Source organism: Cariama cristata, unplaced genomic scaffold (assembly GCF_000690535.1).
Source record: "Cariama cristata isolate BGI_N322 unplaced genomic scaffold, ASM69053v1 scaffold6404, whole genome shotgun sequence".
Classification (NCBI taxonomy): domain Eukaryota; kingdom Metazoa; phylum Chordata; class Aves; order Cariamiformes; family Cariamidae; genus Cariama; species Cariama cristata.
Genome location: NW_009612264.1, coordinates 27,724 through 42,747, shown reverse-complemented (window position 1 = coordinate 42,747; position 15,024 = coordinate 27,724). Strand labels below are relative to the sequence as shown.

The window sequence follows — 15,024 nt, the reverse complement described above, 5'->3', positions numbered from 1 at the left end:
GAAAACAAGATTTCTGCACTTGAATGTATTATTGGAATCCCTTATCAGGATTTTAGATTATTTTTTGTTTTATTACACTATGTTGGTCTAACATTTCTTATAAATACTATCCACAAGCATCAACAATCATATTCTAGAGAGGTAACTGCCAGTGTTTAATTCTTTCTTACAAATAATTGGTTTCCTTCCAACAGTGTTGTTTCTAACTGACTGGATTGAAAACATTATTCTACTTTGATGGGCATGTAAGAGATAATGAGCAACTGTGTGAGAAGTGAGGAGAGACAGTGAATTGCGCATGTACATGGCTGTGACAACACAAGATTTGGAAGTCTCCCTTGGTCGGATGCTTCTGAACAACAGTGCTTGCTCATGTATCTGGTTACACAGTGACAGCTTTCTTTTCCAAACTCAAGATTCCACATCTGAGAGAAAATTGGCATTTTACAGTAACAACAAAGCCGTAGAGCTCAGAGACAGCTGGAAGTATTTCATAAGTTCCTTTCACAATACAACTTCTCCAGGTGAACAAGGGCTCTAGTCACCATGGGCAAAGTTATAATGATGTGAATGAGAACAGATACCCCATGTAGTCATGCATAGATATAGGTGGGCCTATCCTTTCACTCCTAACTTGTGAGTCTATAAAATCCTTTGGTAAGATGTATACAGCACTGTGAACACCAGTGAGCTGACAACCAGTGAGCAAGATAAGGAGCACAGTGCACCAGAATGGAGCAGCACTGTACACAGCTCCTTGCAGACAGTGTCTAGCTTAGTGTTAGATATTTTGGAAGAGATTCACCTGTGAACACTTCCAAGTAAAAACAAATATTATTTTCCTTAAATTGCAGGCAATGTTCTAACCTCACGCAACGAATTTAGTGACCTTGCTTGTGCGATAGATTTCTTCATTCTGTTAAGATCGCTAGAGACAGTAAAGAAAGAGGAATTGCCCAGAACCTCTACCCAGAAAAGCCCTGGGTCTGAAATACAGACATTCATCCAGCAAAGTACTTGATCATGTTCTGAAATTCAAATAATTAAGAGCCCACTGGTGGGATCAGTAATCATCTGTAGTTTACACAAAGCTTTGTGGGCATTGCTAGACTTTATGTGAATAAAAAAAAGCTCTTAAAAAGGTGCACTTCCTCCTAGCTTCTCAAATTAGAGGTTAGGAGAGAACAGAATGATTTCAGTTGGTAAGGATGAACATCTTGGCCAAGAGTAAGTTGCAAAATACCCACCCACCTCCTTGTTGCTCACTTATGGATATAAAAGGCCTATAATAAACAGAGAAATCTGGGAAAGGAGGTCTCATGGCAGTGTAGCACCTCAAATAGTTTGTACTCAATAATTAACATTTTTCCTTGATGCTTTGAATTATCAGATATTCCCAAAGCATATGCAGTAGAGAGCAAAGCAGATCTACAATGCTAACAGGAATTTTATTAGTGGCAACATTGGCAGTATGCATGTAGGCAGAAAGCCAATGGGTACCAAAAATTGGATGAGGTTTTTTGTTGAATTAGTCATGCTCCAATATTCATCAAGGTTTTATTTCTGGTATTCAAGTTTGCAAGTCCTGGTCCAGCTGCCAGGATTCAGGGCTTTAGTTCAGGTATCAGAAAGTGATGGATATTAACTGCAGTAAACCTAAGAGTTGATGCTGAAGAGACCTCATAGCTCTGCCAATATGTTCAGAGACTGCACTAACTCCTGAGTTTCAATGTTCTGCTCTTCTGTAGTTTACACCCAGCCCCAGCTGTTGCACCTCTCCACAGGCAAGTGTTCCCCAAGCTCCAGAGCCGCTCTAGCCATGTTCTTCTTTTAAGCTCCATCTGAGAGGAGATATATGGCTCCAGGACAGACAACCCTGTTGTGTGGGCCAACTGTAGTGTTGGCTGCTAGGATCTCTGCTACTGATGATTCCCAAATCAGATGGCTTTTGTGGCCACTAGCAAAAAAATAGCAGGGAAACTGGAAATATAATTTTCAGTCAGAAAGTGCAAGACCCAGAAATTGTGTATCATTTTCAAAGCACCAGGTGTCACTGTTTCAGAAAAAATTCTTTGAAGGTTTTCTGATTCATAGGGAACTGAAAACATCAACATGGCAATCTGATACCAAATCTAATCCTAAAAAAATGTAAATACCCAATGAGTCAGAAATCAAACCCATCAGACAGCTCTCCAGTTTTAACTTGCCTGATGCCAGTTACAGAATTTGGACTTGCGAATGGTCATGTTATTGCTTCCATATCATTCAGAAATAAAGACATCATGACCATGCAGGCAGGTCATTAAGTCAGACAACTCTCCTTTGCTTTCTGTCTGTTATTTTTTTACAAAGTAAAGAAATATTTGAAATAATGGGATGTGGACATATATGTGGATGTGGACCATAATGTATGTATGGACACACACTTAATCGCAGCTTCTTAGACACCAACATCAATATTTGTTTTGAAATATTTTTATCCAATGGAGGCATTAGCAGCTGTTTATGTTGGTTCTCTGGTGTCTAATAATAATCATACTGCAGACTTTGTCTTTGTTTTTCCAATTCTGTAACCCATCTTCTCTATTTAATCCTCTACTTTGACAAAACCTGTGGCAGTATGATTATATGGACCTGTATCCCTCTGTCAAATTGAGCTGAAATTTGCTCATGGGTTAAAAAAATTACTGGGAGAGAGACGAAACACAAATAGATACACAGATGGCCCAATTGCTTAAGCCTTCTTTCCTCCTGAAGATAAGCTTTAGAACTGGTGATATACCAGACTGATGTTGCCCAATATGCCATGGGAATGGGTCTAAGTGCTTGAAGCATGATAATGTATTCCTCTAAAATCTTACAAGTGGACTCAATGTTCCAGAGCACTTTCTCAAATAGGAAAGTAGTCTGTGAAATATGTTAAGAACATGTGCCCCTTGAAATTCAACTGTAGCTTTTAAAAAGAGATAGTCTAGAAAAATGAAGGGTAAATAGAGTAAGAAGTACAGAACAGGAACCATTTGACAACTGGAAATAGCACAAAGGGAGCATCAGCCTATGTCAGTCTGTCTGGGTCACTGCTTCCTGCAGTGAAATACAGCAGCTATTTACATCTGTCTCCATTTATGGAACATATGAAACTACAAAATAGTCTTGAGGTAATGTACAATGATTTCCCTCCTCTGTTAAAATTGGCTTTGAACAGCTGACATACAGTTATTAAAACATCCTATAAACAACAGATTAGAAATTACCCATGCAGAGAAATAATCCTGCAAATTGAGAAATTATTTTATCTTTCTGAATTAGCAATGAAATGTTAACAAAAACTTCTCAGGAGTGTAACAGTGCACGGGTTTTGGCTCAGTTGGAGATAATTTTCTTCATAGCAGCTTGTAGGGTGCTGTGTTTTGTATTTGTGATCAAAACAGTGTTGATAACACACCAATGTTTTGGCTATTGCTGAACAGCATCAAGGCCTTTTCTGTTTCTCATGCTGCCCTGCCAGCAAGTAAGCTGAGGGTGTGCAAGAAGCTGGGAGGGGACACAGCCATGACAGCTGATCCCAGCTGATCAAAGGGATATTCTATACCATATGATGTGCTCAGCAATAAAAGTGGGGGGAAGAAGGAAGAAGGGGGAACATTCAGAGTTACAGAGTTTGTCTTCCCAAGTTACATGTGATGGAGCCCTGCTTTTCTGGAAATGGCTAAACGTCTGCCTGCTGATGGGAAGTAGTGACTGAATTCCTCATTTTGCTTTGCTTGCATGCACAGCTTTTCCTTTACCTATTTAACTGGTTTTATCTTCACCCACAAGTTTTCTCACTTTTGCCCTTCCAATTCTCTCCCCCATCCTAGTGGGGGGAGTAAGCGAGCGGTTGCATGGGGCTGAGCTGCCTATGGGGTGAGTTAAACCACAACAAGCAGTTTTTAGTCCATTCATCTTGCTGAATTGACTCAACAGCATGTTTTCAGCTGTCTTAGAAACAATTGTTTGATTATATGGAACAAATAAATGAAAGAGCTGGAACATGTAATCAAGGTGTGCCATGAAGTAGTCCTTGAAAGAAGTTGGATTGTTTCACCTAATTCCTGCTACACGTTAAGTCAGATCCATGGAAGATTCATAAACTATGCCTCATAATGCCTTCAGTAACTGGTGGCTGATGATTCTATTTTGCTTATACTAACAAAATATCCCACAATGTTAATGAATGCATCCAGTTAATAAAATGCACAAAAAGATGTCTTCAAGACAGATGGTTGAAGAGGTTACTCTGACTCCATTTGATTGCCCAGCAGTAAGTACAGCTTGTTAGGGGAAAAGGTGCATTACAGTATATTAAGAAAGAATATATATGCTCTCATGAAAAAGATCAGAGACAGACTTGATGAAAATCACTTTAAACAGACAGCGGCTCATGTCAGGCTGGGTTCTGAAATCCTACTGAATGTTCTAGACATCAAACAAAAGTGAGGACATGAGTCATCCTTTGAATTTCTCTTTTTTTAGTGTGGCCTCCTTTAGTAAGTCTACATTGGACATGACTCTGACCGTTTAGGCCATGGAAGTGGAAGAGTGTTTAGCTGATGAGTCCCACAGCTGCTCTGTTCAGTCTGCTGCTACTTGCAGGCTGAGTAGCAGAATTGGAGGCAACCCAGGGAACAAGAAAGTCATGGATTTGGGAGGAGAAGTGGTCTCAGGAACTTGAGCAGAACGATTTGGGCTTTGCTCCCTCATCACCGGGACATCTGCATGTTAGGTCTTCTAAGAAACAGTCCCAGAGACATTTCCTGAAGAGCAGGGAACATGGCTTCCTCTAGGATTTTTTGATCTGTAATTCTTTCTTTCTTGACCTGGTTTCAATAAGAATTGAGGCTTTCACCCAAAATAGCATGCTGTGGCAAGGACATTCTCCTGGATGTAGGAGCTGTCACTGCAGACACCCTTAACCCCAGGAATACCTGAGATGGAGGCCTCCCACTGAATGAACACATTTTCAAATGAAAGGAGGACAAAATCATTGTCTACACATAAAGTTCAGCCTTTGAGCTCTGCTGCAGCTCTAAATAGACATGGAAGCTAAATACAGGCTTTTCCATACATGTCTCCCTCTGACACTTCCTATTGCCTGAGATCTACTCCATCTGCTATGAAAGCTTGTGGAGAACAACGTCCACCCCCAGGTCTCCATTCAGCTAAATTAGCACTGCGAACTCCCTGGTGGAGCAAGGCACCGAATGTGGGGAGGGCAGTGCTACAAGGCACAAATGCCAAAGTCTGGGGATCCAGTACACAGGGAAGTACCACAGGCCCGGTAGGGAAATGTGGCAGAAGCCAGGCTGGAATCTGGTCAGTCCTATTAGACTTCCTTCCAGATCCTTTTCAGTCTTCCAGGCAACCACCCTTGCTCTACTTCCAGGATGTGTTTATTTCATAGCCATTTATCATTTAGGTTTTCCATTTTTCAACCAATCACAAATACTTCCTAAACAGGATAGAAAATTCTCAGATTGCACTTAGCTGGCATAAAAGAAGATGGAAGTTAAACTTTGCTGGATTGTCCCCAGACTCACAGCAAAGAGATAGCATCAAGTCCTCAGTGATTCCATATCCTTCCTGTCAGCAGTCTGGGGAAGCACTCAAGTAGCTCCTGTTATAGTAGTTATAGTAGTTTCAAGCTTATCTCTTGGCAGAAGCCTTCTTTATAACTTTTGCCTTCTCTTTTTGTTTGTACTTGCCAAAATGCCTGTGATACTTTACCAAGACTTTACAGTGCTCCCTAAGGGCAGGAGCTAATACAGCCACAGTCATTTTACGCTGGGTGAACGGCCAATTGTTCACACTAGAGATTTTTTTAACCCTCATTAATAACAGCTAAAAGCACTTAGAAAATAAAAAAGTATGTGAAAGCTTGTCATTTTCTGCCAAATACTTTACATAGAAAAATAGATTTTGTTAATACCAATTTTCCCAAGTGTCTCAATTACCTGAAAACGCTGCTTCGTTTAAATGATACAAGCAAATGTAAGACAGAAATAAACAGTGAAAGCTGCCAAATCTAAAATTGAGAAATCTTCTTATAACTTATAGATAGCTCACTCAGTCCCTAATGCTTGAGCCTAGGGAAGGAACATCTGGACACCATAAACATTTGTGCTGCACTGGTTCGTGATTGTTACCTGTTCCCAGATTGATCACAGCCCTGAAAGCACTCACGGCAGGGAAACTGTTCAGGTAAGTAATGTTGGACCTGTATGTACGAGTTTGTGTAAACAAACATCAGCTGGTGTTTAACGAGTACTTTAATTCTGCAAGTTGGATAGTGGAGAAAGGGAAGCCTTCATTTTCCATTGAACATGGGTGATTCTTATCCTATCCAATCACCTGTGAGGACTACCCACCAATTTGGACCTGATTCCTCTGGCACTATTTTTTGCAAAGGTTTATATCAAGGCTTGGACTCTATTCTCTTCCTGGTCAAGCCATAGCAAAGCCATCATTGACCCCTGTGATGACTGCACGCACTGCCATTAAGAATCACTATCTTCTTGAAGAATTCTTTAACAGTTACTCCCAACAGCAAGGACAAAGGTTGCCAAAGGTCAACATGTTAAGCCCTTGCATCAGTTTACTTTGGGTTCATTTGACATATGAGGTTCAAGACATGGGGTCAGTAATTAGAGATAAGACCTACCTCCAACATGGGAAAGTACTCTAGCCACAGGCACACTTCTGTAATAGAAGTCAGTCCGATACTGTAAGTGTAATGAAAGTAGAATATGACTCCCATAGGGAGTTCTCATTTAGGCAACAATAATAACTTCCTTGCAACAGCCAAATCTTGCTTACTTTTTGACTTGTGTAATTCCATTTAATTAATAAAGCAAGTAGGATTAGTGCCTTGGTATTACAAAACAGACCTTGTGTTTCATTGACATATGCCTGTAACAGCAGCCACAAACCATCTGCCACTTATTAGGGATTCTCATGGATCTCGCAACACAAAATTGGCATACCTCAGAGAAGGATGAAGCTAATGATCAACATAGTATGCATTTATGAGAAACAAAATCTACTACTTTTCTTTTTAACCAAGAAGATATTTTCATTATTCATTTTAAATGTTACAGATGAATCAGTTCATTTCTGGATAAAAATTCAATCTAACCCACAGTCTAAGCAGGGTGAATTTCTCAGACTGATAAAAGCAGTGGAGCTCTGAAGCCTTCTATGGGGAGGATTCCACAGCCTTTGAAGATCCAAAGTTTGTTGCTTAGACACAGGTTGTTAATCTAAGCCTTCAGGCTACAGGATGAAACAGCCTGGGAAACTAATTTTCTGCAGTTCTCTGATGGACTTGTTTTAACCACACTTATGCCCAGCCATTGCAGGGAGTGGCGCAAGGCCAACCTGCTTCCCAGGTGTGAAGATCAAGTGCCCATTCACAGTTTAGGGGGTGGGGTGTCAACTGTTAATAATACCCACACTTGAATTTACTCTTTGGGATTCATAGCAATTCCACATTTTCATTTGTTCAGCTAAGTTAACTTAATCTTAATGTGCCTCATTATTAGCTTTTATTACAGTGGATATCTCAAATTGGACATTGAGGATGTGGATACAGGTATGATAGCATGGGATAGAAAACCTCACATTTTAGGCAAGTACAGTTTGTCCAACATGCTGAAATTTGCTTTCCCTTTCTTGTTTTGACAAATATATGTCAAGTCTGGTCTCTGGATGGCATTTGGCTCTCGCACAGAGGTTGCAGTACTAGTTACATACAGATACAGAACATGTAGTACGTGCAGTACTCTATGCTGTTATGAAATACAAAGCAAACACACCTACATGTGTTACATGTAAAAGTAAAAATATCAGTCATAGGCAGGTCTCTTGCTGAAGATCTACAGAGACCAATTTGGCTTTCTAAAGTTTTTTACATCAATAATAACAGGGTCAATAACTTTCCTATGTATATTCAATATAAGCAAAATGCTCTCCTAAGAAGAGGATCAACAAAACCTTGTGTGGGCAGCTCAAATCCTGTATAAAACCTAGTTTCAGGAATTAAGAGTTAGGAGGAGTGGGTGGTATATTGAGCTTCTGCAAAGGGTGAGTGTAGCTGTAGGGATGTCTGTGCAATACTGAGAGCATTTTTTGCAGCCTGTGCAGGCATACTTGAGCATCATCTCATCTCCCTTGATGTGTACCTATGACAATGAAGTCATGGAAACAGTGGCTTCAGTGCCTGCAAGATGCGGCAGATGGGCACTGGCTACTTATTCTGGCAGCTATATCACACAATAAAGGCTGTGCTGCTGGGTCTTGGCTGCTTGGTTCTCATCAAGCTAGCTGGATTGACACATACACGGCAGCTGTAATCATCTCTTTGGTTGCAGTATAACTTTTGGTGTTGCACTATGCCTTTGCCCTGGATAGGGGATATTCTATGGCTCTACCCAGCCACAGGCATGGGAATCAGCTCATTTGCAGTGCCACGACAAGAAAGCAAGAACTGAGGCACTGGCCCATTTCCCCCACTCTTGAATCACATCACCTACTCATGGTGGGAGCTTCTGTCACATGATCCAACATAGTCTATATAATATTAAACAATTTTTGTAATCTAGGTACCATCTTGCAGCAGTGTTCTCAGAGAAGGCAAAGAGTGTACAAATAATATAGTCACTCTGAGTTCTCACTAGTTCTTAGACTGCAAAGGGGCAAGTGTTCTGCTTGTTCTGCTTTTTCAGCTTGGATATAAGGAAAAAAGTACAATGCTGGCATTTCAGTCTCACAGAACTAAAGATTCTTACACAGCTCAAAGCCTGGTGATTTAACTTTTGCTCCAGAAGAAACACCTCTTGTATTCTTCTACCCAGTATAGGGGAGCAATGGAGAACTAGGGTAAGTAATACCCTGTGATCTATCATTATTCATATTCAGAGTGACCTATCATTATTCTTCAGGTTCTTAGAGTCTACACTGGCAAGCAATAGCCTCCTACTTCATGCAAGTTTATTGTGGAGGAAGGAATAGTGGTGGTTATCACTCTCTCTTGCATCCTTCACGCCAAATGCTAAGGTCATACAGAAAATTAGAACAGGTTAATCCTCCCCCCGTACTCATTTTCACAACAAAATTGTTACTGTGAATCATACATCAGTTTATGATGGGATCATACATCCATTTATGAACTGAATTATAGGATAAGATTGACCACAATAACAAGGGACTGGATTTGATAACCGAATAAGCCTTTTGCACTCTGCTTACTTTCCTGCTCAACGATTTAGCCCACGCACTGTCTGGTCTGAATTCCATGGGATTCCTCCACATACTCAGTTTACATGAGAAGCTGTATATACAGAATGAAGGGTTCATTAAACATCAGAACTTCCTGGCCTTTTCTTTGCCTTCACACTTTCCCTTTGATAGCTGAATGTGCTGCTTTACTTAAGAAAACCAAAGTGCCCTGGCAGGAGGGAGGCATAACACAAGCACGTGCCCTGAATACGGAGAGTTGCGAGTGCAGCTCTGGCAGTGCATCTCATTCCCGACCCTCAGCACCTCTGCCATGGGCACGTCTGCAGAGCTCATCAGGGCAGACTTAGCATGCATAGCAAACACCCTGTACAATGGTGCAACTATGCAAAAATTATCCACTGAGGGGAAACTCTTAGAGCAGTAAGCTCCTTCTCTGCTTAACTGGAAAGTGAGGACATGCGTCTTTACAAAAGAAAATGCTAATAGTCTGTGTCACTCTAGTCTCTCCCTCTTCAGCCTCTTTTCCTGTCTCTTAAACCTGACGATACCTGCTTATACGTGTTCAGTGAACCCAGCGGTCTTGCACATTCTGGTTTAGATTCATTTCTTGGCTGAGGTGAGCAATGTGAATAAAGCTCTGTACGTAGATCTAGGGGAATCTGAAGGTTGATTTTAAACTTGTAGCTAGGTTACAAGGATAAAATGACAATGTAAAATCTTGCGTTATGTCTGGTTTAGAATGGAGCTCTTGCATATCCATCAAAGCATTTTACTTTAGTGCTTTCAAATTAAGAAATTCTGCATCATACACTGGGTATTTAAGACTATGCACACACATACACCCACACTCAGAGTATTTCAATGAATAATAAAATCTTCTTATTACTAAATAATCTATCAAAAGTCACAAAGCTAAATGGGATATTCAGACCAGGATCAACTAAAGCTTTCTGTTTCTCCACTTCCCCATCACTGGTTTCACACTGTGCTTAACAATGTGATATTTTCATGCAAGTTTTACTGTAGTTGTAACAGGGCCAAAAATACTAAAACATAACTAAAATATCCTTGGATCCTCATAATTTACTGTGATAGCGTAATAGTGATTTTTTTTTTACGTGTAATTCTTTATCTACTGTATTTTAGGAATGGTTCCTTGATGATATTAAAGCATCTCTGTAAATTTAATGGATTCATAGTGAATTATTAAGCTTGAACATTGTAAATACTTTTTATAAAGATTGCTTCTCATTGGTGCTTTAATAATTTTAAAACACAATGACAAATACAAATCTGAACTTAATATCTCATGTCATCTCTTCATAAAATAGTGCTTTTGCCTAACAGCATTAACACTGTCCAAGATGAGTCTGTTCTGCCAGCCTACCTGCAAAAGCTGAGCTGGTCTAATTGTTCCAGCATGTCAGAACATTTTACATTAATGTTGGGAAGTTTTGCTACCCATATATTATGTTCTGTTGCAACTTTTTGGCACATCCTCTGACTTTAAGTGAGGTAATAAGCTTTTAACACTAACACTGAAGGAAGATAAGCCATGTTTTTCAAAGCTTGTGTTCTGGGCCGTATCTACAAGCTGGGGTGCAGCATGATACAATTGGCATTTCTCTGCATGTCAGTGGCTGCTGCACAGAGAAAAGATTCAGTCCCAGATAGGAGGAGACTTGAAGATGCTGCTTGGATCCTGCAGGCATTGTCACCAGCAGAATCAGCACAACCCCCAGCTGGTTTCATCCTGCTGAGCAGTCTTGCATTGGCTAGTCCTAACATTTCTAAGAGACAGGAGCTTGCCATCCTCTTCCTTCTCTGCCTGCATGAATCTACCACCACTAGGAATCCAGCTGCACAAGACCTTCTGTGCAAATTAAATACTATTGCTGCTGGAAACACAATAAAAAGGGAATTAGTGAAACTTCTATTGCTAGTTTCCTTTAAAAGGCTCATAAAAGGTAGGCTTTTTAGTGAAATTACAGAAAGACATAACATGTCTTTTCACCCATTCTAAACCGCTGTCAAAATCACTACAGCACAGAGCATGCTTTCTGATTTGGTACACGTGTGTACCAAGAATATTAAAACATAACAAAAAATCCTTGGATCCTCATAATTTACTATGGTATCGTAATAGTGATCTTTTTACATGTGATTCTTAATCTGCTGTATTTTAGGAATGGTTCCTTGATGGTGTTAAATCACCTTTGTAAATTTAATGGATTCACAGTGAATTATTAAGCTTGAACATTATAAATACTTTTTGTAAAGATTACTTCTCGTTGGTTATCATGTTAAGCAGGAACATGCCCATGTCCACTTAGAGAGCTGTAATCACCACATCTGGTTAAAGAGCAGAACTTTTATCTTTTCTGCCTACTTTTAAAAACTTCTGGCTCTATTTTCTTTTATTATGAGTACTGAACACCAAGATTTTTTTCATGTGTATCAAAAAAAGTGCTTTGATTAGACAAAAGGAATACATTTCATTTTGGGTAAGTTCACTGTTCTGAAAGGTACTTCTAATTTTTCAGTTAAATGACCAAACCAAAATGAACTATTTGCACAGTTCTTACAGGTACCTCACTGATGCGCTAGAAGGCTTATTTAAATAGTACTTGTGAAGCAACCTGAGAACTACAGAAATGCTGAATAAGATGCATTTATGGCCACTTCTCCTTTTCCTACCTCCCACTTCATTGATAGAGGTGTGTCTGCTTTGCCACTTCTCTGGCACTAAACTATGCACCGAAAAACACTAAGGCAACTGTCTCCTTGGGCTTCCCTGTATCCAGCTCTGGCTATTAAGGCTGATGTGATGTAATGCAAAAAAAAAAAGGCAACACAAAAGCAATAAAAATTCCTATTACAAACCAGCTTAAATGTCACAAATTCAGCATCCATTTGTACCTTTGCCTGCTCATCTCCAAAGCTTGAGCCCCAGATCACTGGATATGAAAACTTTGTCTATGTAGGTTCAGTTTCAAACTAACAAACTTGCAAACCTTCCCACTTTCAGTAAAGCTAAAGATCCCTGGGCATTGGCCAGTGTTTCAGTAAGGTTTCAGTTAAGGTTCACGGGTGGAAATAAACTTCCTACAAAAATGTGCCAGATAAAATCAATTATTTTAAAAATGCTAATCCAGAGGTGGAGACCACATTTGTAGTGAGCTAGGTGTTGAAGACTTCTGTGTTTGTAACATGGTCTGCAGCAGAGGACACTCAGATGGCTCCTGGCTGAATTTTTCTCAGCTTTGTGCTACTTCTTGTCCACAGAGATACATGGTGGTCTAATGTGTGAACCTTCCTAACGGTTTCTTTGCACAATTGTCTGTAAAGTATTTATATGAACTTTTTAACAGTAATATATTGTTTAAAATTCTTGTCCTGTACAGTATAATTATTATCTAAAAGTTGTTTGGGTTTTGTTTTTTTTTAAGCCTGGATGAACCTCCCTGTCCCTCCCTGTGGACCAGGTACTAGTTGCAACACAGCACTGTCCTATCACTACATCTAAAATTTCGTTGCAGTTTTATTTACTTTCTGGCTCTTGAGACACAAAATCTGCAAATGAAAAGCAACGACTTGCTGCTTCGTGTTGCTAGGAAATGGATGCTGCTCTGTGATGTCATGGCAGTGCAGCATGGGTGTTACAGTGAGTTTGAGAATTTTCCGTTGGGATTCTGAGTCAGTTGGTGACTTCCTTTCAGCTGGCTGTCTGGCAGGACATCTATCAGCCATCTAGCTGCTAAGGTAGATGGCTTCAACTGAAAAATTTACTCAAACTGAGAAAAAAGATTTGAAAATGGAGCTTTCCTCTTTGGAAACTTCATGTGATTCTGTTCTGGCCAAGGGAGTTGATTTGTCAGGCTCAACTTCTTCTCTCCATCCAACATGTGACAAAAGAGCAGCTAATGACGCTGCCTTTGGACCTCCAGAAGAAGAAAGGTCTTTACAAACTTCAGCTAAGCAACCCTGGTCAAAAAGAGAGCATCTGAATCCACCTGAGGAGAGCTCTAGCAAAGGCAATGACTCTGCATGCTTCAGCTTTATGAAGAAGCTCTGGAATGTTGTTGAAAGCGATCGCTTTGAGTCCATTTGGTGGGGTGATGACGGCAAATGTGTAGTGATTCATGAAGAACTGTTTGAAGAGGAAGTACTAGCAAGGGGAGGACATCTGAGAATTTTTGAAAGTGAGAGCATGAGAAGCTTCGCTCATCAGCTCCATCTGTATGGATTCACCAGAAAGCTGCAGGACGTTCCAAAATCGGGCTCACGTGATGACTTGCTAGCAGAAGAAGCAGCAAGGGAGGTACGTTGGATCTGCTACATGCAAACTAACTCTCAGAACCTTCTGGGGGGGCAGATTTCTGTTCCGATGAAATAAGCCTTTACTACACTGGAGATGAGGATGGTAGTCAATGTTCTCTGATTGTCGTTTCTTTCTTGACTTGTGTTCAGGAGATTTTGAGGTAGCATTTCTAAGTAGCAGAAATGCTGATAAAATACACATTGGTTATTTCCAATTACTTTCAACACATAAAATGAAAAAATATTCTCATTGTTCTGGGATTTTTTGTGGGGAGGTATTTGCTGTGTGCCTTGGTATACCTTGGTATGCCTTGGTACATGTCAGCACCATATGGTTACCTATGTGTTCATTCCACGCTCCAGTTGCTGAAAGATAATGTTATTTGGGTTTCTAAATCAGTTTGTATGCTTTTGAAAAGCCTACACTTTTCCACTACCAAGTGACAAAACCACAAGGCTGGTTACTACTTAACAGGCCTGTATCGACCATTTTATTCAGCCAGAACTTCAGGTTTGGAACTCTCCCGATAGTCTTTTGCAACATCCGCCTTTCTCTTTTGCAATTAAAATCTTTAGTTCTCTTGTCATTGTGGTTTCTAGTCTCAAGGTGCTAGCAGCTAACTCTTTTCCTTTGCATTTTTTAGCTTCACTTCTACTACAACCCAAATTTTAGAAGACATTTTCCATATCCACTAATGAAGTATAAGCAAAGCTTTTGTCCAAAGAATCAAACATCAGCAGGATTTACACTGGACCCCACTTTACATGCGTTCTGCTGGAAAAGAAAACCAGAGGTTGAGCTTGCATGGGAAACCATTTGTGAGGAGGAGAGCGGTCTGTCAACAGCAGGTCCAAGGGAGGATGTGCACACCTCTGCACCCAGGAAGACAGCACCTGCCAAGCGACGTGCCACGGCAGCTACCCGAGTTAGATGTGCTTCTGCATCCGCACGCACTGCTGCTCTGACAAACGCAGACCCTGTGGCAGCAGGAGGTGGGGAGAAGCCCAGTCGTCTGTCCCCCGCACTTTTTGCCGCAGCACAGCAGCCCCAGCCCAGTTGGCACCCAGGGTGCTGCTTCTGCTGCTGCCTGACGAGGTGATGCCACGCCGGCCGTGCCCCACAGTCACGTTCCACCAGGGCTGGCACCTCCCACCTCTACAGCGGTGCTGGCACCAGCCACTGCTCTGGCTATGCCAAGGCCACCTCAGGGCCAAAGGCCACTGCACTGCCCCTGCCCGACTGGCACTTGGGGTCCAAACAGGGGACGGGCAGGCACTGGCCTTGGACCCCCACCCAGGGCATGCTAGGGACCTTCTGCAGCCCTCTTAGAAGTTGTGTAGTCCAAGGGAATAGAGTCTCGTAAGTGTTCCAATAAACTGTCTGGGTACAAAGCCTCTGCCACTTGTCGTGTCCTGTTTTTACAGTGG

General features: G+C 41.0%; 1 protein-coding gene across 1 annotated transcript; it reads left to right on the top strand.

Annotated features, from left to right (window-relative positions):
* The first annotated feature begins 13,042 nt into the window (after positions 1-13,042).
* On the top strand, positions 13,043-14,696 carry LOC104160423 (heat shock transcription factor, Y-linked-like). Its single transcript, XM_009698538.1, has 2 exons — positions 13,043-13,597; positions 14,241-14,696. Exons 1-2 carry the CDS (start codon positions 13,043-13,045, stop codon positions 14,694-14,696), a joined length of 1,011 nt encoding a protein of 336 aa, XP_009696840.1.
* The last annotated feature ends 328 nt before the right edge of the window (positions 14,697-15,024 follow it).

What these genes read in the sequence shown, in the direction of transcription:
- LOC104160423 (XM_009698538.1), top strand. Translation starts at nt 13,043, where the DNA reads ATGGCTTCAACTGAAAAATTTACTCAAACTGAGAAAAAAGATTTGAAA. An exon ending in CAGAAGAAGCAGCAAGGGAG is followed by an intron (nt 13,598 to 14,240) that starts GTACGTTGGATC and finishes TGCATTTTTTAG; the next exon opens with CTTCACTTCTACTACAACCC.